Source organism: Hyposmocoma kahamanoa, unplaced genomic scaffold (genome assembly GCF_003589595.1).
Source record: "Hyposmocoma kahamanoa isolate Upper Pololo Valley unplaced genomic scaffold, ASM358959v1 92, whole genome shotgun sequence".
Taxonomy (NCBI): Eukaryota; Metazoa; Arthropoda; class Insecta; order Lepidoptera; family Cosmopterigidae; genus Hyposmocoma; species Hyposmocoma kahamanoa.
The window spans coordinates 10,072,313-10,094,492 of record NW_020654748.1 but is presented as its reverse complement, the minus strand read 5'-3'; the positions used below and the strand labels follow the sequence as shown (position 1 = coordinate 10,094,492).

Genomic DNA, 22,180 nt, shown 5'->3' with positions numbered 1-22,180 from the left:
TTACAGATTGCCGACTTTGGATTGTCAAATGTATTCAAAGAGACGTCGCTTCTATCAACATTCTGCGGATCGCCTTTGTACGCGTCGCCTGAAATCGTAAAAGGAACACCGTACATAGGACCTGAGGTGAGTGAGGGGGTCTATGATCGTTAACCGAGAATAGTGCTTAGTATCTTGAATCAGTCGACTATGAATTGATTTCCTCCAAATACTTTTATTAAAGTTTTATTATACTTTCGAATTTAACGACAAAATGTATAACGTAATTACGTATGTAAGTAAGAGAACGGTTGCTTTTCTATTGTAGAGTTATCATCCGTCCGTATTGATCTATGTCCGGCTTTTTGACCTTTTGTCCGAATTTTTCTGCTTAATGTAACAATTTTCAGCGTTAAAAGTAAAAAATCCACTTCCACAAATCCAAATCCACAAAAACACACACAAGTGGATTTTTAGTTTCGCAATAGTAAAACTCGATTTACAACAAAAATTTTGTTGTAAATCGAATCGAGAGAGATTTTAGATTTTAGTTTGTAACTAAAAACATGCAAATGTCAGGCTTTTCATCAGGACTATTCAAATTTCGTAATGGTAACCTTACTCTGCTGAGAGATCGACTGTTCGAATCCCAATAGCGGCATGACCCTATGATTTTAATTTCTAAACTAAGTATACGCGACGAAACTTGTATATCGAAGAAGGCTCGCAACTTTTGGAATACGCGGGTAGTCTCCAACCCGCATTGGACCAGATTGTCGGAGTGTAGTTTAAACCCTTAGAGGATACCCGTGACCAGCAATTGGAAACGATGGAAAAGGTTGATGATGATAAACAACTTTCTAATATATTTTAATATTATACAACTGAAAAAGTTCTTGATTGAATGGTATGCCATTAAGACCATTAAGACAACTCCCGCCTGTTTAGCGCATCAATGTCTACGTCTTGCGCAAATCGTGTGATTACACATTATTATGTTACTTGTACCTACAGATTGTATACTTAATTTAAATAATCTCAGTACAGAGCACTAAAAAACCGACCTCAAGAGGTCGTGGAATGACATCTTTTTGCCAAGTTTTATTGAAATCCTTTACCGGAAAGTGCGCGAAACCGGATTCAACCCCTAGTTTGCCATCCTTAGAGGTAGAATATTTTCTTAAAATTTAAATGGGACCACTACAGAGGTACGCTCTTTCCAACAAAAACGAATCATGAAAATCAATTCACAAATGCCGAAATTATCGCGTAACATACATTCGTATTACATTCGTATAAAAAAAACATACACTTGAATTGAGAACCTCCTTTTTTTTGAAGTCGGTTAATAATGCTGTTCATCACAGTTTTTCTCTGTGTCACACAAAATGGAATGTGGAGATGAGGAGATATTGTTATGACAAGATTTCTAGAAACAGAGTTGTGTATAGGATTCACTAACTTTTTGTAATAACACTAGGTGGATTGCTGGTCCTTGGGCGTGCTGCTATACACTCTAGTCTATGGAGCAATGCCGTTTGACGGCTCCAACTTTAAACGGCTTGTCCGCCAGATCAGTAACGGAGATTACTACGAACCTAAAAATCCATCCAGTAAGTATACAATGCTGTATGTTTTTTAAGATTTAACAGATATGCAAAAGCTATAGAGCTTTATTGACAAAACAATTCCTCAAGTTTTTGAGGAAAATCGAAAAATAAAATAAATTTATTGATTTAGAACAAAATGTTAAAGATCACTCCCCAACTTCCTCAAACAGTCCCCGGCATGGCAACAGACACTGGTACGAGTCTAGTCAGATAGAAGAACTTTTCTTTGTGTTGTTCGATGTTTGTATCTATAATAATAATAACTGGTGGAGAGTTTTCACAAAAAAAAAATGGTGAAACGTTATTATGACATTCAATAAATAAATATTGCAAAAGTTAAAAATATATTTGTAATTAAGTTTGATTTAAACGTTATACGTCATCCAAAGTTATTTGAAGATTTCTCTTAACTATACCTCCGGACAATTTCTTCCGAAAGGTTTATACTGTTCCAAGTTAAGGTAATGACATCGGTACGGTAACACCGTTGGTACATTTTCAGGCGCATCACCGCTTATTCGTGACATGCTCACTGTGGACCCGTTAAAGCGCGCAGATATAACTTACATTTGCGACAATCCGTAAGTTTTTATTCCCTAATCACTATAAATATAGTACATTCTTTACATTTCTTTTTCCTTAGGGCGCGTTCGGCCACTATCTATCGTCCCGACATAATGGGAACGCGCCCTTATATGTCTTGATGCTTGCAGTCAAGCAGTGTTTAATCTGATTGTTTAACATACAATAAATAAAATTAATGAGACAATGACCTTGGGCCTTACCATGACCTCTTATTACAGTTCAGCATAGGTTCGTAACGACAAAAAAGCGGGATGGTGATATACACTTCATGTACCGCTGTCTCACCACGATTCATTTTAGGTCCTAAACTGAATCGTAATAAGAGTTCATGGTAAGGCGCCTTATAATTCTTTGAAGATATTGCCTAAAGCCTATATACATATAATACCATTAACATTATGTAATATTATAAATGTCTCATTCAGATGGGTGAACGTCGGTTGCGAGACATCATGTCTAGAAATGGCGGAGGCCTTAGCGGCGGAGACACCAGTTCGTCTTGACTTGTTACTCTCACTGGCACCAGCTGCGCCTTCCAACTCCAACTCGGTTGTAGTGCCGTCTGAGGTTAGTAGTATGTTCTTGAAACTGCACCACACTTTCAAATGCCGAACGCCTGTGGATGCGTTCAAGATCCATTACCCAAAAACAAAGAATAAAAAAAAGTTATATCAATAAAATGATTCGGTTAAGTGGTTTGTCTAAAATATTGATATATGGGATATAACTATTTTATGGTTAACGTACGATGACCGCAGCTAAAAGCACAAACTTTCAAAAATCTCCATTGAAAAGTGTACCTTATTTCATTCGCATAGAGTTTAAATTAGTGGTTTAAAAAACAGCAAGTTGTATAGGTTAAGGCGTGGTGGTGTATCGTAATGCAACAATACGTGGACATAACTCGCAAATAAGAATTCATTTATCGCATTGCTACCTGAAAAATAATTACAGAAAGTGCGTCGTTCATAGTAGAATGCGCTTGCTTTTGAGACAAACGTTTTAATAAAACTAACTGGCTCCGTGGCCGAACGGTTACCACATTGGTCTGCCACGCAGATGGCCCGGGTTCGATTCCCGAGCCGGGAGAAATATTTGTATGGCCTACATTTATTTCTCTTGTGAATTTGGGTGTAATTTGTGGTTGTCTATGTGTGTGTCCATGGCACCCACGACACAGGGTTTCCTTAGTGCGGGGCTATAGTGTGAGTGTGTGCGTTATATATTTATTTATTTATTTATTCGAGTTCTTAAGTTTTCGCGTTTGTTACAAGTAGAAAATGAGACTATTTTTTCCAGATCTAAATCGCGCATATTTTCTTTTTTCGGGGCCCTTTACAAGTCCTATGGTCACTTTTATGTCTGTGGTCATGGCTGACATGCACGGCTAATTGTGAAACGTTGGTTTGTTTGAAAAAAGACGTTATTTAGATCTGCAACAGTTAATAAAATGAATTCCTAGACTATTGAGGACATAGTAATTTTTGGAATTATTTCGATTTAAAAAAGTAATGTGCGTGGTATCGACATTAATAATATGCCTCAAGCCTAGTGCCAAATACGACAAACGATAGATTATTGTGTTTATTTCCCACATTTTTTATTTATGATAGTTTCCCCAAAAACAAAATACTTTTCGAAATCACTCACTTTTTATTTGCTATGTACATGAAACTTTAGCAGTCTACACTGCACTATTGAGTATCTCCAAAGGGTGCAATAGGATTGATTGATGATTTTGATCATTGACAGGCACAGATGGGTCCAGAGGAGAGTTGCACGGATCTCACGAGCTCTGCTTCGATGGCCGTCGAGCCAAGCAACTCTGCCGAAAAAAGGATCCTCGAACTCGTTGCTGGTAGGTGTAACACATTACGACTTTAGAACCTAAGTTTTTGAGACTTTAAACATAATTGAAAAGGTTTTTAATAATTATCAACTGTTTTTATAAAAAAACACCGACTTCAACGGTTCGTGGAATTACATTTATTTGCCGAGTTTTATTGAAACCGATTACCGGAAAGTACGCGAAACCGGATTCATCCCCTAATTTTCCATCCATACAGGGGGAATATTTTATTCAAATACTGAGGTACCCGTTTCGTTTCCGTTTCGTTCAAAAAAAATCCTCAAAATCAGTTCACAAATGCTGAGTAATCGCGTAACATACACACAAAAAAATATAGTCGAAGAGAACATCCTCCTTTCTTAAAGTCAGTTAGAAATTACACAGAGATTCCAATTGCCGCTTAAGTTGTGCAGTAATGAAATTTTTTTTTAATTTTTTTTATATTTGATTATGTCTGTTTAGTATTCTGAATTTTTGCCACGAATCTGTCGCACCCCTGGTTTAAACATTCTATAAACTCATAATTATTATTTAGAGGGTGGCGAAGATGCGATCAAACCATCTCCGACGCGTACAATAGTGTCAGCAGGAGACAACAAACGCAAGCTCGAGCTCGCAATGTCCTCCAGTGGCATGCAGAGAAAGAAAGAAAGAGTCGCCAGGTATTTGTCACCTCAAATATCATCAGCATAGTATTATAAGACAAGTTGTGCGCGTCGTGTCTACACTTCACTCGGAGCGTAGGGTTGTCAAATTATAATGTTACTTGTATACCTGTAGGTTGTAAATATAATTTAAAACAATTAAGGTGTTCATCACAGTATTCTCGTATTATATTGAAATAACCTTTATTAAATGCAGTACTTATGTATTGACATTGTTATACCAAGATCGAGGATTTATACTTTAGGAGTGTGACTATGAAATGAAATTAAATGCGTCATATCATTTTTTAAACACCGAGCGAACGCTTTAATTTTGCAATGAATTGAGTGCATGCGAAATTATGCGAATGTGTGCGTCCGTACACGGTGCGCAGCAGGCATGTACACATACAAGCTACTATGTTTGTACGGAGTTACCCTATTTGTCTTATTACACTACATTTTCAGTCTGTAAATTTATCAACTGGATAAGTACCTGCCTACCACTATACTTTTTCCATTTGGCAGTGCTCAATGCACTACATTTAATTTAACATCGAACAACATCATGCCAAGTGCACCCACATATCCTTATTCATTTGTCTAAAAATATAGTAAATTTAAATATAGTAGTATAGTAAATTTTCTAGACCAGTGATCAAATATTGGGCCAGTGTGGAAGGTTGACCTATTACTCTCTTCCTTAAGGAGATCCGTGCCCAGCAGTGGGACGTATATATATGATGATATTGTCTTGAGCTGCGATGAAACTAATTAATATGGTTGTGTACAGTGCGGTGGGAATTGCTGCGCCAGGGCCGGCGCTCGAGGAAGAGGCGGCTGATTTGCCTGCTGACACGCCTTCACCAGAACAGGTAATATTATTGTAATTTTTAAGTTTATTGAATGTCACGATGTTTTACTACCATGATATTAAATTTTTTTTTTGTGAAATTACTCCACTAGTTTGTTATAATTACTAATACAAAGATGGAACACCAACAAAAATACCTTCAGTCTCATTCGATTCGAACCACCGTATTCAAGCGTCTATCCAGCGGTATGTGCCAGACGCTCTCCCAACTGAGCTACGAAATGAACCATCACCAGACCTTTCTTTTTAACGATTTTTTTGCCGTAGCGCCATTGGTGAAAAATATTTCTGAGCTGAGCTGAGTGAATAAAGTTGGCGGAGCGTTTTCTACGGTATGCTTGAAAATGCTGGTTCGAATCCAGCCGGATCGAAGGAATTTTTGTTATTGTTCGATCTTTGTATTAATATTTTTTTCTTTGGCAGACCTCAACTCACATTTAACAAGCCCAAATTGAGAACCTATGTTTTTGTAATTTGACGCCTAGTTAAATATTTAAAAATAACATAAACTTTTCTGACTTTACAGACAAGCCCGCCGACACTAAAATCTTCAGCGACTATCACGATCCAACCGTCGCCACCGTCTGCCGCCCCTGCCACCCCAGCTCCCGCTACTGCCACTGCCTCCGTAGAACTAGTCAAGGTCCCTGTAAGAGAAGTAAAGGAGGCCCCTAAGGAATCTCCCAAAGAGGAAGATGCGAAGGAGAAGACTGGTGCCAAACCACGAGTTATAATTAAGAAAAAAGTTACCCCGAAGTCTTCCGAGGAAAAAGCTTCGCCTGAAAAACTAGATGAACCGAAGGTAACAGATTAATTGTAATTTTATTATTACAATCCTGTACGATTAATCTGTAAAACAGATGTAACGGAATGTCAGGCTAAGAAAAGGAGATGATGAAGTACACTTAAAGTACTTAAGGCAAAATCTTCTAGGCAATAATCCTCGAAGAAACAAGCTTTTTTTTATTTACAAAGACAAATTTATCAAAACATCTTGTCGTTTACAGCAGGAAGAAACAAAAGTAAGTTCAGTGGCGTCAGCGGCAGACAAATTGACCTCGCTCTCTCTGGCGCAGCAGACGCCGACCAACCAAACGCCTGCAAAGCCTAAGAAACTATCCTTTCCTGGTAAAATAACAGTTACTTTAATAAAAACAGATAAGTTACTGTTGCACTCTGAATCGCAGTTAAATTAAATTTTTGACATCAATATTAGTTTGAAGAAAATAACCAAAATCGAACTTGCTTTTCTGAAAATTAATAAACGCCACAAGCATTCTTAAAAGTGAGATTGTACGACATAATAAACGGTGGAAGTACAACAAATTTAAATTCTAAACATTCGTATTCTGTTTTAGGCGGCAATGTGGGCAGTTTTAAGGAACAGTTCGAACGTCGTGCTTCATTGACTACCACTCCAGAAGTGAAGAAGAACTTCTCCAAACCAGGTTAGCGATTTCGTACCGTTTTTCTGGCAGATATCTGATATCAGATCTGGCTTGGTAGAGAACATTAATACGATTACACTTGTCGGTTAGGTAATTATTAATCTCATAACACAAGTACATGTGTCTGAATTGTTTGATTCGTAGCTTCAGTGTCAAAGATCGCGAAGCCGAAAGCGCAGAGCGAGGACCGCGAGCTACCCGCGAAGATGCCAGACAACGGTACAGTGAGATTGCAACAGATCGGCATTGAACCTTCACAGGTAACTACTTGTTTAAATAATTAATTCAGCATTTAATATTTCGCTTAAAGCCAAACAAAAATGTGTCGTAATCACCACGCCTTAAAGGCGATCGATGTATAATAATACTGTATTGTTTGTTGTAGACTATACCCGACGAACACCCCAACCGTGGTAGTGTTAAGAAAACCGAAAGTGAGCCTTCACATGGTTCCTCATCAACAGATCCCTCTACGCTGTTGCAAGACGCTAGAAGGTGATGATAATAATAAATTATTGAAAAAGAAAGTATAATGTATCATAATTATGGCGTGGTGCAACTCGACGTTTAGCGCCTATTTTGCGTGTGTTATTTATAGAAAGTATGTACAAGTTTTTTTAATGCTAACGGTTAATATTCGTGAATTTTACTTGAAATTTAAATTTCCAGTTGAAACCATCGCCACCTATTTTCAGTTCGAGACCTGTATTTCATGTGGATTCTTTATCCAAGCTGCCTCTGTGGCCGAACGGTTACCATGCCTGCCACGCATATATCTCAGGACCCCGATTCAGAACTCTACGATGTTTTAACCAAATTGTTCATGTTCTCGAATCGAAGGACGCTTTCAGAGCTTTCAGAAAATTCGAGTTTAACGTTTGATTTGGGTTCGGATACGTATCGTTATCCAACAGCGTTTACGGAGTTAGTCGGTGAAATAGATTATAAGAAAACTTAAAATCCTTTTATGTACGTTTTTAAGATGCATTAGTTTTGCATTAAAATAAATGAATAAAATTGAACAAAACCCTGACTTCATTTAAAATATTAAGAGATTCCTATATTACATTCTTGCTTAGTAAACAATACGACGTTCGGTAACTTTCATTCGATACCTGTGTTCTGAATAACTTTTGTGGCCTTTGCCGGTCGAGAAGTTCGATTTTCGGTGCAATTTGTGGTTGTCTGTGTGTCTGTATGGCACCCGCGACACAGGGTTTCCCTAATGCGGGGCTATGTTGTGTGTGTGCGTTATTATTACTATTATAATCGGAGAACTAAACTAGATATGACATATTCTTTTTAAATTATGAATCCGTGATTTGAAGTCAAATTTACGGTACCATATATTTTTTCGTTTATAGGAGTCTCCAGAACTCAATGGCCAAACTGGTGGAAGAGAAGAATACAGAAGAGAACCGACGTCGCGCCGCTCGAGATATCATCTCTACCGCGATTCGTACAGGTGAATTATTAAATATATTATGATCATATTCTTCGATATCGAATTGCTTCTTTGTATTCCGATTATTAGGAACAGCTGTGACAGAGTATGGTTAATTAAACGACGATGTTATAAGAGAAGTATTCTTTTTGCGTGTCGTAAGTTGTCACTTCTTTGTTACCTAGCTTTTAGGCTTTTACTAATTCACGCTTTATTCCGTTTTCGTGCACAAATAAGTACGCAAAAACATAATCGTAGGTAAACCCCCAGTGCCGTACGGGCGGTCGTCGTCGGCGGGCGTGACGTCGCTGGCGTCACTGGGGTCGCCGCCAGCCACGCCGCCCACTGTGCCCGCGCCGCGCGTCTTCCGCACCGAGGCACAGCATCGTGTCGAGGACCATCGCAATCGGTGAGTGGACTCTAGTGTTGAAAGAGACTCAGTCTTTTAAGGCGTTTTATAACGACTCGACTCCATTTTACAGGACTCGTCTACAATTAAGACTGGGGGTTCGAGTTTTCATTAATAAGACTCAGTCGTTATACTAAAAGACTCAAAAGACAAACGACTTGAACCACTTAAAAGACTTAAACGACTCGAGTTGTTTGCAAAGGACTTATACCTATTTTATATCTTATTAAACCCGAAGTTTATAAATAAAAATGACGTAAGTGGTATGTAGTAAATAATCACGTTTATTTACTTATAATAAAAATCATAAAATAAATACCTTGTGGGTAGAAATAAAATCACGCCAAACGGCTCATGACTCGCGACTCCCGAGGCTATGAGGCGCCAGTCGTTTTAGTCTTTTTAGTCGTTTTAGTCCTATAAGTCATTTAAGCTTCCTAGGTTAAAAGATTTCGACTCGATTAGTCTTCAGTTTTAGTCTTACGACCCAAGACTTGAGGGTTGCTTATGACTCAAGACTTGAGGATTAAAAGACTAGACTAAGTCGTGAGGCGTTGAAAATAAGTCGAGGTTTTTTACAAGGCCTTAAAAGACTGAGTCTCTTTCATCACTAGTGGACTCACTAGTTTCATTTTCAATGGTGGACCTCGCCATACGAAACGCAACTTTCAACTTTGAAGCTTTTTTTATTTATTGTAACATAAGTATGTTACAATCTTCTTCTCTTCCTTATCAAATTTAAATTTAATTACATCGGTTTTCTTAGAATGATACGACGAAACATCAAACGGTTAAATTGGGCATTTCAACCTTTGTAAGTCTAGTGTAAAAACCGTTGTGGTATTCTAGGATCCGACAACATTTGTTCGTTTTCTTAAATATAGGCTAACTGCTACGAAATATTGTTTTAGGGGTGTATCGGTGGAACGGATAATTCCGATTAACCTGGCTGGTGATGATTCGCCCACGTCGCCTCCGCCGCAATCTAAAGCCGCGCCGTCTGCATCTGCTGCATCTAAACCAACTCAACAACCATTAAGGTTCGTCTCAGGCTTCTAAAAACCATATCATACAAATATTTGTTTGGCCGCCAGCTATAGGCCTGAATGACAATAGTAGTATAGTCGTCACCAAATAAGAGGCATTATTGACATTTGTCATCGTGACGTGAATAGGGATGTGGACTAATCATATCGGTAATCACAATATACAATTATCACGAGAAATCGATTCAAAATGTTAAGAGTTTGTAATTGTTTAGATTATTTTTCGGTTCATGAATTTTCAATTATTCGGCTGGCAATTAGTTAAAAATTGTCGATGTCAACAACAAACAATCTCAAATAATGTTCATAATTTTTTGTAATACTTTAAAAATAAAATTTTTTTCCGAGAAATCGAAGTGACCCGGTGAAATTCGGCTATTAATTTCTTACAACACTATTATTTAAAACAAATAGCTTTAGGACATAACTGTTTTCAGGACGTTTCGGAGTAACTCAAAATTGAATTTTATATAGTAATTCGTGCGAAAACAGTACTTCAAATATGTTTTGTCATATTATACAGGGTGTCTGTTAAGTCGACATCAAGCCGGGATGGGGATGCCAAGGAGGTCATGGCGTACAAAAAAGCCCATGGTACTATGCTAATATTCCTAACGGTTTTTTTTTCATTAAAGATTTTATGCACATTACGATTTTTACGTTTGTACACTTTTGCACGCGACTGTACTCAAACATAATTGTCATTTTGTATCCTTCTTTTTCTTTTTATTATCTTAAATCAATCTGCTTTTTAATGAGCTAAGTAGTAAATTAAATTCCTCACTAAAAGTTATTTTAAAAATATCAAAAGTATGAAAAAAGATCAATTTTTTAACCACTTGAATGGGTGTGTTAAAAAAATTAAAATGTACGACACCGCATCTGCACGTAATTGTAAAAACGTGTCTATACTTATTCATCTAATTACTAAAAAAAAATTACGTACCTGTCTACTTTAGTTAGGTTTTATTCAAAATTCCATCAAACAGGCCGTCATTACAGCAATAAACAGGATATTTGCTAAAGTGTGAAAAACCTAATTTTTTGTGATTTTGGTGTCTAAGGGCGCGTTCCCACTATGTCGTGACGACAGATTGTCGTGCAGTTTACAGTGGCGTGGCTTGTATATTTAAATGAAGTTGTTCACATATAGCACGACACGATTCACTGTCGTTCACGATTTTTATCGTTACAACGACAAACTGTCATCACAGTGGGAACAGCTAAAACGACAGTCGTCAGACGTAAAAAAAACGTCACGACAGATTGTCGCAGCTCCTATTGTCGTCACGATCTAGTGAGAACAGCTAGTCACGACAGTCGTTCAACGATAAAAAATCGTCCACGACAGATAGTCGTGATATGGGAACAGGCTCTAGACACGCCAGTCGTCCAACGATAATAAATCGTGGCGATATAGTGGGAACGCGCCCTAAGATGGTTAGTGCCGCTCGTGGCGGTGGTTTCTGACTTCAAATTAAGGTATAAAATATTTGAAAATCAAAACTTATATTTTTGTAACAATTTGCATTTGTATACATTTTTCACAATAAATTTATATTTTTCACAATAAATGTTCAAAATGGCGGCCGCCGGCCCTAATACACAACCTGCACCGCCTAATCATGGCCCTAGCGGCCTTCCACAGCTTTTGAGGATTCCCACGGAGAGCTAACACGAAGGCGCTATTTAAGCGATCTGATAATTCTTGCCTGAACTGAGGAACAGTCTGATGCACAGTTTCTTTTACATAGCCCCATAAAAAATAATCTACAGGATTAATGTTAGGTGACCCGGCGGGCCACGAAATGGGTCCACCGCGACCCATCCACCTATCGGGGAAAACTTTGTCCAGGTGCCTTCGTACAGCTATACCGAAGTGCGAAGAGGACCATATCGTGCTGGTAGACTATTTGTTCTTCTGGTTCTTCACCTCCTAGTATCTCATGGTGGCGGTTTTCCGGATGACGCAAGTACACTGCAGCAGTTACTTTGGAAGGCAGCAGTGTAGGCCAATCAGTCGAGAAGCTGTGAAGCCGGCCCACAGTAGGTTTTTTAAAATTTTGTCAAAGATCCTGTTTATTGCTGTAATGTCGATCAGTTCGATGAAATTTTAAATAAAACGATAACCAAAGTAGATAAGTACGTATTTTTTTTAGTAATTAGATGAATAAGTAGACAAGTTTTTACAATTAAGTGCAGATGCGGTGTCATATATTTAAAAAATTTTTAACACACCCATTCAAGTGGTTAAAAAAATTGATATCTTTTTTCATACTTCTTGATATTTTTAAAATACTTTTAGAATTTCATTTAATACTTAGCTCATTAAAAAGCAGATTGATTTAAGATAATAAAAAGGAAAAGAAAGATAGAAAAAGACAATTATGCTTAAGTACAGTTACGTCCAAAGGTGTAAAAACGTAAAAATCGTAATGTGTGTAAAATCTTTAATTTAAAAAAAACCGTTAGGAATAGTACCGTGCGCTTTTTTGTAGGCCATGACGTCTTTGACATCCCCGTCCCGGCTTGACGTCGACTTAATAGACACCCTGTATAATGTTGCACTAAAATTTATGTATTTTTTAAAACTCAATTATGCTAATAATTGTTTGTTTATTGTTTCGTTGATCGCATTCAAAGTTACATACTATCGCCTTCTTTAGCTGTCAAATGTGGCCTCTTATTTGGTGACGACTATTGTATTATTACTTTTCTCGCCTGTCCATGGAAACGGTAGAAGAGTATTCCCGATATCCGTGTTGCTATTTTTTTTCTGCTAGTATACAAAAACCAGTTCAGAATTCAACAGCTGTTTTTAAGCCATTATTTTGAGTTTACTTAGTAACCTGTTAACCTTTACAAAATATTAGTTTATAGTTGGGATTATAAGATATCGTAAATCTGTAACAGGCGCCTAGTATCGAACGAGTCGACGGCCAGTGAGGCATGTTCGGCTCCTAGCGGCGAGCCAATCAAGAAGTCTGCGCGCGAGTTTATTATACCTATCGCGGTGGAGGGCAAGGGCTACGTGACTCCGCGCCAACGCAGCCTCGAACCAGAGACTTCCAGCGCCACGCGCTTGACACGCACACCTAAACCTAGGCGCATCAGGTATTTCTTTATTTATTTACCAATTTCTTTTAGTCATCATGAAAACAAAAACAATCACCAAAATTTAACATTAGAAATCTTATTTGAAAAAGATTTAAACAAGACTATTTCGATTCAAAGCAACCACAACTTTAGCAAGTCAATTGCATTTTGCAATCCCTATTATGTGTAACCACATTGTTATAGAATAGGTGACATGTCAACAATGTCACACTCTTTTGTATATATTATATTAATGTAGTATTGTGTAAATTCTCAGCAGCCTCGTAAGCGGCGGGGAATCGGAGGAAGAAGACGAAATGCATATGCACAGGCTAAGGTAATTTACATTAGTCAAATGCTGTTTAGAATTTAAATAAAAATATCTTAATTATTGTTGAAAGAAGAGATTCATCGATATACACTATACACTGTAATTTTTCATACTTAAACATAGGCTAGTAAACCCTTGAATGGTGAAGGTGGCTAGGAACACTTTCGTAGAAAGTTACGAACCATTCAAGGACATTGTAGAATGCAGATGGATGGACTGTAAAGCGAAGCTGCAAAAGCACTTAAAGGTGATCGTAAATTTGCAGGTCGACTCGAGCGGCACGTGCCGAGTCGGTGAGCTCTGGCGAAGAGGACGAGGAAGACGAAGGCTTCCATCTGCTTACGGCTGAGAATCTCTTTTCAACATTGTTGCATAGGGTATTTATTTCTAAAGTAACTTAGATAAAAAAAAATTAAGAAAGATTTCTGGGTAAAATGCGAATTAAATTGTGCGATAGTGTAACAAGGCATGAGCTGTTCAACTTATGTCTCAGAGTGACGGGCGCAGTGGCAGTGCCCCTCAGAGTGTCGCTTACCACCAGGCGCATGTCTTTTTCGTCCAGTCACTTGGTATCATAAAAAATATATATACTTGCATACCTTTAGCACCTGTGTTAGTGTTGCTTAGCAGAAAATGCAAAACATTCTAGAATAATAAAAGGGTCGTAATTGTCAGAGGACCGTAAATTTCTATTAAAGATTGAGAATAATTATAACATATTTATTAAAAAAAACTGACCTCAAAAGTTCGTGGAATTACATCTTTTTTCCAAGTTTTATTGAAACCGGTTACCGATGGTTACCGGAAAGAATCATCAAAATCGGTTCACAAATCGCGTAGCATAAATACAAAAAATACAGTCGTATTGAGAACACCCTCCTTTTTTGAAGTGGGTTAAAAAACACATAAATGCAATTTGTAACATTGCAGGTCCGAGCATTAACAAACCGCCTGAACGGCGAGGAAGGCCCTGGTTTCCAACACCCTCATTCTTTGTTCAACAACTTACACCAGTCCCCGTTCTTCAACAGGTACGTACATTGTCATAAAATGTGTGTGGCTTCTGCTTAACGGTTCACAAGAGAAGGAAATGTTATAGAGCGTTTTACATTGAATGTTTACATATACATAGCTAATTGAACATGTAATGTACGCGGAAATGAATTTATTCTTTGTTGTAATCGAGATGCTCTTGTTTCGTAAGTTGTGATATTGGTACGACGCCCTATGACAAGGTTAAAAGTTCTATATAATATTTTCTTAATAACAAACGTTTAACTATCACATTATGTTTGCTGGTTTAAGAATCAATCATTATTTACATACATTTGGACCAAAGCAATCGCAAACTAAAATTTAAAAAATCCGATTCTGGAATGTAATTGTTATTTCACGCTTTGTTTTATTCTGTTTTATTTCGTGTTAAGTTTCTGAGTTATAATAGTTTAAGTTGATTTAATTATTGTGAAGGATATTCTCAAACTAATCGTTTTAATTTTACGCATGCAGCCCTCACTTACCCCGGAGACATCTTTTGTAAGTATACAAAAACATTTTTAATGAAATCTACTATAGTACGGTAATTATGGGAAGCGCGGTGACAAGTGTGTATAAATAAATTTCACAACGTCAGATTTGATGTGATTGTTTTATATTTTACGAAACTTGGCATAATAAACGCGTGTCTTCCTTTATTTGACGTTGACGGAATGTTCGATTGTATCCATGGGGCTATAACATTTTAAAAAAGAAGAGAAATCTTATGAAGTATTAACTGTCTATGCTATTCCCATGATATCGGACAGTGCTATTTTCTAATATCGGAGTCATTCGAATATAGAATGCTACCTTGCGTTAGCCAAATTAACCTTCCTCTCTGTTTAAATGTTAAGGTGAATTTTTTATTGCAGTAGAATACTCGACGATCCCCCCGAGTAAACGTATATTATCAAAACACCAACCTTACAGAAAACAAAAAAGCTTAAAAACTTCAATAACTCTGCACTTGATGGATTAGTTTCGAAGGAAAACAATGGAAATAAATCAACCAGTGTTTTTACGTCGTAAATCCAGTTTTAATTTTTTTAGAATGATGTATTTCTTATATTATTCTTATATATGTTTTCCCTAGGAAAACCATGTGAGTAATTTTAAATCGCTTATTTATCTTTTCTGCGTGAAAAAAAGGAGATTTATAATAGATAATAATAGAACATTATACCCTGATAAAAAAATATTTAAAAACTACGTCTACGTTTTTCGGGGGGAACGTCGATTGCAGAGCGAAGAATGCAATCTTGAACCCAAAAAATCGAATAACTCCGAAATTTGGTATTAGTACTGTACTAACTTATGTGATCATGTCATAATAATGAAACTATAAATATTTCACATTTTAATACTGTAAAATTATGGCTTGCATGCAGCACTCATAGATATGTGGAAAATAAAAGAAGCGTATCAGAAACGTAAGTTTAGATTCCGGATCACAGTATGCAAATCATTTGTAGCTAATGTGTTCTTTTAAATATTTAAAAATCGTAATCTTACGAGCTTTATTTTGTTTAATTTTTAATTGTTGAAAATGTTGTAGCAGTGTTATTGTTTGTATTCTATAGTACATTAATAAATATAAAAAAATTGTAAACTTTAATACTTATTAATGATAATTAAACAGCAAAGTGCAAAATAGATTTTCTAATCTTGGAAGCCTACTTTCCATAATGAACAGGACTTAATACAAATTTTACATTATTACATTAAAATTTGACCGTAACACACAGGCGTGAAGGATGGGGATCGCGCGACCTGCATGCGGACTTCGATACGATGTTCAGCAAGCCACGAACGTCGCTGCCGCGAGGTGAGTGTTACCGTCTCGCACGCACTGTGTTCCCCTTGGGGAAAATGTCGCTGGTATCGCGCCCGCGGTCGACTGTATCTCGTACAGAACCGCTCATGGCAATAGCTCACGCTTCAGGCCTGCCCGCTCGCACACTCATTCACTTGTAAATAAAAAAATCAAAACACAACACCTACATACTTTTTAATTTATTATCGAGCTGTTTTGTAAGTTAGATAAAAAGCGGATTACTTCTCATGTATATGGCTGATTCTGTTTTGTTTTCAATATCATTATTTTTTTTTTTATATTTGTATGAAAAATAAATACAATTTTCTCTTCTACATTATAACTGCACGAATCTGTAGATTTTTGAACGAGAACACGTCTTTTTAATAAATTATATCCCTGGATACCAGATTAAAAAGCACCGAAGTGCCATACTGAACATTGTAATTGTACACTCTTTCTTGACGTAAATAATAAATTAAAATTGTAAAGATAAGAAATATATATTTATATATTGAATGTGAAGAAATCTTGAGCTTTTCCAAATTGTGTAGTACGCATGTTTCGGTGAGTTTATAATATCGCGTCGCACGAGTAGTTAGTGCACTCTGCACAGGCTCTACACTCACAATAAAGCTAGCTTCACTAAAACAAATCGATTAACTATCTGCCATTCCGCATATAGTGCTATTTTAGGACTTATAAAATTTACTGTTTCACCCGCGCCGTGCCGCCGTCCCGAATATTAGTGACGTTTTCCACCGAGTGTAGTTTTTCATTTAATACTATTGTACGCAGCAGGCTGCTTATTCCGATGAGCTCTGACCTCACGAGCAACTGCAGCGTACTAAGTTTTGAAATTATTCATTAACATCCTAATTTAATTTAACATTTTTTTGCATTGTAGTGTTATTACTGTATTCAAATTGCATTATTTGTGCAGGTGTTGACTTTCTTCTACCCGCTAACACTAGCAGGAAAATGTTGCGTTGCTCTCAGTTCTTATAAATTCAGCTCAAAGCGTAGTAGTATCGATTTGCATGAAGTGTACAGACAAAGGCATTTCACTCATCGCATCGCCTTCGGCAATGCTGTTTTTTTTTTTGGTCTTTTTATTGAGTAGATTAAAAATTTGTTTTCTGTTTATAATTTTCATAAATGTAACGTGAGATTATTTTGAGAGCATCAGTTAATTAATTTGTTTGGAAAGTATAGTGGAAATCTGTAGATGATAGTGGATGTGGTAGCACTCGGTGTATCATACTTGGACATGCGTCCGACATGACTCGTTATCAAACGCCGTTCTCGCGAAGTGGGCCGAGGGGCACAACTTACCTGCAGCCAGAGTAGGCCGGGGCCAGGGTGGGACGGGTTAGCACCAGAGGAGAGGGCGCAGCAAGCACTGCAGCGGTAGTGAGGTTGATGTGGTGTGGTTGCAGTTGGGTTGCGCGTTACACTGCATGCGCCGACCAAATCTTCACTTCACACGGGCACCAGCGCCAACCAACAATCTGCCACAAACGCCACACAAGAATAGGTACTCAACTATATTTATTTCCTTCTTATGTGTTTGTGTTCCGCACTGCGCCGCGGCTGTTTACCAGAATAGAAGTGCCTTTATATTGTGAGATACATCGCTGAAGCCATTACATACTTAGTTCGCATTCTGGTAAATTATTTGTATACTCGAAAGCAACATTTTAATGCATTTTTGTGATTTGGTTTTGCATCTCTTTGAAGCTTCCCGTTTGATCTAATTCGATTAGTTTGTACTTAGACCATAGATATCATTAACTATTTAACCGTTTGCATCTGTGTTTGCATTAATAGTGAATTTCATGTTGAACATTTGATTTTCCTCTGTCGTTAATTATTAAATTCTTTAATATAATTTTTCTTTTTTATAAATACGTCCTCTTTCTATTTAACTCTTTGCTCGGTTGAGGGCGGGTTTTAGTAAGTAATACTCCGCAAAAATGCCATTGTAAATACACCATTCCAGCGAGCATTCTGCATGATCGAAACGTGTGTTTTTCGATTGCATTTCAGGTATTAGTAAGAAAAGCAAGCACCAAACGAAGACTCAACAAAACGCGGAACAGAACACGGAAAGCGGGTTAGACCTGTCCGACCTGGACCTGAGCTCGATTCAGTTGTCCGAGGCCGAGATGCGCGCGCTGTCGGGGCTGACGCCGGCGCTGTCGCGGCGCCTGCAGCAGCAGCTGCTGGCTAGCCTGCCTCCCGCCGCCGCGCGCTCTCTGCGCCGCACGCTCTCGCTGCACGACCCCATCGCCACTTCGGCGCCGCCGCCGCGCTCGCGCTCTGCCTCCAAGGCCGTGACATCCGAGCCCACCACGCCCGCCACTAACGCGCCCCGATCCGACCTAACTGACGATCAAACCACTGCACCCCGTAACGAAGTGACCGAAGCAAAAGACAAGTCCTCCGAAACGAAGGTTCAAGTTTCTGCTTTGAAAACGGACGATTCGTTCAAGGAGGAGCTGGAGCTCTCCGCGCCGCAGTATTGCACTCTTCCTCGGCTCAAGCGGCACTCGACTCGATCTAGGGAATCTACGCCCCCGATGTCGCCCGCTGGCGATTTAGGCGAGTATGCTCCAAAAATAAGTTCACTTTCGAAAGAGCCGAGGCACTCACGAGGGAGCAGCATTCGCAGTACACCGGATCGACCACTCCTTAGCAAGTATTTAACCCCTGAGCGGACTCTTTCGCTTGACGAATCTTACTCTTCCGACGGCGGCAGTATTCTTTCGGAGCCCAGTTATATAGCGGCATACGGTGTATCGTCTATTGGAAACGCGGGTCTCGGCTTTCGGCGGCACTCCATGAGACTCGCCGGAGAACAGCCCAGAAAACGTATTTCTAGGTTTCTTCGAGCGGACTTTTTCGATTCGCCGTCGGACGAGAGCGTGTATGCTAAACATAAAAAAGAAAAAGAATTAGAAACACAAAAGATATTAAGAGAAATTAGAGAGAAAAGAAATAAATCTTTAGAGATCTCTGATGTGAAGAGTCCAACTGAGACGATTGATAGGCAATCGACATTCAAAGACGACTTTGCTCTTCCTCGCAAATGTTTGTCACCAATATCACCTATTAATAGCATTCTCTCTGCGAAAGAGCGTAGTAGATCCAATACACCGTTCTTTCCTATTTTAGATAATATAAAGGAGAGTACATTAGATTCGTCCTTAACGACAAAATCCAACCGATATGGAAAAGTCGACGATTCCAATCTATTTAATTTAACTGAAGAGAGCGTTTTGAACAAGGAGTCCAAGCTTTCAAGACCAAAGAGTTACCCCATAAAAAATGTTGAGTCTTTCAATAAGCCCAGTGAAACTGACTTAGTAGAATGTAACAGTATTGGCAAAGATAATGAATCTAAAGAGAAAACTTTGTCAAGAGAATCAAAATTATCAAGACCAAAGAGTTACCCAACCAGTAGTCCCTCTCCAGAAAAGGTTTTAATCAGCCGAAATGTCAAAAAAGTCGACACGCAAAGTGAAACGCCTAAATCAATACAGACAGAAGAGCCCCCAGACTCAATAAAAAATGACGTGGAAGTAAGTTTCAGTATTGTGCTTCCTAAGAAAAGCACAAAACCAAATGAAGTCTCTAAACCCGATTTACTGAAGAAAAATGAACCGCAAGAACAGAAAGATGATGCACCTGTAGAAGATACCAAAAAATTGGAAAACATTTTGATTCTGAAAAAATATCAAGTAATGAACAATATCTCTGATACACAAACTGTAAACAAAGCAAGTGAAAATGGAACTGCAAATAAAAACAATGAAATAATAAACTCCGTCGAAAAGACTTCATTTAACGAAGATGCCAAGCTAAAAGTAATGAATCACACTTCCAAGAAGGAGGACATTAACCTAAAATCTCCTGATACGGAATCTAACGAAAAAAAGGGAACTATCAAAAAGAAAATTATTAAAAAAGTGTCATCGAAAACAAAGACTGACGCAGGCAGTAGTCAAGAAGGCAATGGCGAAGGAAAGCCGGCAGCTGAAAAGAAAAAAGTCACAAAAAAAGTAAAAGAGAAAACTACAGACGAGGGAACAAAAACAACTACAGTCACAAAGAAGAAATCTGTTCTTCAATCTATTGGGCACAAACTAGAAAAATTGGCCTCGACGAATAAATCAAACTCACCCGATAAATTGACTGAAAATAGTGTTACTTCTAAGGAAATTAAAAAGGCCAAACTCAGTAGAATGCAGCGAGAACAATCTGTCCCTGTAAATGCCGATCCACCTACAGAGTCAAATCTTATTAAAAGGGCTGTCACTCTTACAGATGTCGCTGCACTAGACTGCCAGAATATAACTTCCAGTAAAACTACGGTTTCCAAAGTATTGGGCTTATTTAAAAAATTCGAACCTAAAGAAAAAAATCTCAAAACTGTCGAAAAATCTCAAAGTGACAATTTAGAGGTAGTGGCAGAAACTAACGGTAAAGTTGAGTCTCTATCTGATGGTCTTTCAGACAAATTTGAGGCAGATAAACCGAAAAGGCCAACATCACTGCTTTTAAACGGTCTAGGACGAAAAAATAAATATGGAAGATCTACCAGCGACTCCGTATCTGCCACATTAATTGACAACGATGATCAATCAGTATCTAAGAAAGAAAATAACTCCAAAAATTTACGAAACAGTTTAAAATTAGATTTCTCTAAATTGCCAAGAGTTAAGAAAATAGTTCCTACAAATCCTGTGATAGAGCCTCAGATGATGAATGTTACCTGCAACGAAAAGGGCGTTGAAAAGAAAGAAGCACTGGAAAAAAATGGCATAATGACAAATAGCAAATTGGACGCGAGCTTAGATAACGTAGATTCACAAAGCCGCAGTCGATCTAGGAGCAGATCGACATATTCCAATTCCGAAATAAAGTCAGATAATAGCGCTGAAACAAAGGACTCCGATAAAAATCTGCCTTCTCCCATGGACAGTACAGTTTATCACCCGCAACGAATTCATGAATCAACTACTCCTGAAAAAGAGGATATTGTGGATAGAATTCATAGGAAAAGCTTTTATTCCCGATTCAATGAGAAGAAACAAAGACGAAAAAGCAATCTAGTAGGCCCAGGAGCTGCTGAATATGATCCTGTGGCAAGAATACATGGTCAGCCAAGTGAGACGAAATTTGACATGTCCCCCACATCCCCTGTCACTTACGATATATCTCCAGGTTATTCCGTAGGTCCAGACGTTTCGCCGTCCACAGAACGCTACCGATCTCTTTTGACTGATTTGTCTAATAGTACTAGAAGTAACTTAAGGTTCGATAACTACGGATTGAACGATAAAATTGATACCTATCGATCACTTGACCGAAATGACTTTAGAAAGTATCCCGGAACTAGAAGTTATTTAGATTATGATCAGCCATCATCATATACGTCGCATAGATATACTCGAACGAAGTCACTTCTAGACAGCTCGGATGGTAACGAAGATCTCAATATTTCATCTTTACGAGATCCGCACAAATACAATCGGACAATATCCATGTATTCCCCGGGAAGTTATGCTACTTATAGGCCGAAGAGAACACGAAATTCTGCCATTATATTAAAAGAAAGCGAAAAAGAACCGAGCCCAGAAAACATACTAGAAAAAATAAGAAATAGGAAAAAAATCTCAATTAGTGTGACTCGGAAACCGGACTCCGAAAAGGAACCACTGACAAGGTGTGTATATCATTGTACTCACATGTTAACGTAAATAATTGAAAATAACTATCCCAGTGAAGATAATTGATTTGATTCTGTGCACGCTTCATGCTTCCGATTTCAATTATTCAGCACTAATGCTTTGACCAAGTTTTTGATTTCCCCTAGATGTAGAAGAAAGATATTTCTAGTAAAAAATAATTGTCGATTAATTAATTACTTCTATATTCACTATTATGGACACAATGATAAATGATCAGCGACATCACAAACAACATTTAACTGTATGTATTTTCATCAC

The 22,180-nt window shown here is 38.0% G+C and overlaps 1 protein-coding gene across 8 annotated transcripts in view; it reads left to right on the top strand.

The window, feature by feature from the left end:
* Window positions 1-22,180, top strand: part of LOC113236401 — a 30,567-nt gene that overhangs the window by 6,655 nt on the left and 1,732 nt on the right. For 3 of the 8 annotated variants that reach the window (XR_003310955.1, XR_003310954.1, XM_026472437.1), the window contains exons 5-27: window positions 7-126; window positions 1,460-1,592; window positions 2,092-2,170; window positions 2,600-2,741; window positions 3,927-4,032; window positions 4,559-4,685; window positions 5,461-5,542; window positions 6,068-6,343; window positions 6,549-6,669; window positions 6,900-6,989; window positions 7,134-7,249; window positions 7,375-7,484; window positions 8,354-8,454; window positions 8,692-8,842; window positions 9,754-9,882; window positions 12,802-13,002; window positions 13,262-13,321; window positions 13,581-13,692; window positions 14,246-14,346; window positions 14,825-14,851; window positions 15,742-15,783; window positions 16,099-16,178; window positions 18,216-21,897. Coding sequence is in view for 1 of the 8 variants with exons in the window: in XM_026472437.1 (XP_026328222.1) it covers window positions 7-126; window positions 1,460-1,592; window positions 2,092-2,170; window positions 2,600-2,741; window positions 3,927-4,032; window positions 4,559-4,685; window positions 5,461-5,542; window positions 6,068-6,343; window positions 6,549-6,669; window positions 6,900-6,989; window positions 7,134-7,249; window positions 7,375-7,484; window positions 8,354-8,454; window positions 8,692-8,842; window positions 9,754-9,882; window positions 12,802-13,002; window positions 13,262-13,321; window positions 13,581-13,692; window positions 14,246-14,346; window positions 14,825-14,851; window positions 15,742-15,783; window positions 16,099-16,178; window positions 18,216-21,897 (6,188 nt within the window). In the remaining 7 variants the exon portion in view is untranslated. The remainder of the gene's footprint in view (window positions 1-6; window positions 127-1,459; window positions 1,593-2,091; window positions 2,171-2,599; window positions 2,742-3,926; window positions 4,033-4,558; window positions 4,686-5,460; window positions 5,543-6,067; window positions 6,344-6,548; window positions 6,670-6,899; window positions 6,990-7,133; window positions 7,250-7,374; window positions 7,485-8,353; window positions 8,455-8,691; window positions 8,843-9,753; window positions 9,883-12,801; window positions 13,003-13,261; window positions 13,322-13,580; window positions 13,693-14,245; window positions 14,347-14,824; window positions 14,852-15,741; window positions 15,784-16,098; window positions 16,179-18,215; window positions 21,898-22,180) is intronic. The other 5 variants (XR_003310957.1, XR_003310958.1, XR_003310956.1 and 2 more) reach the window with 5 other exon arrangements.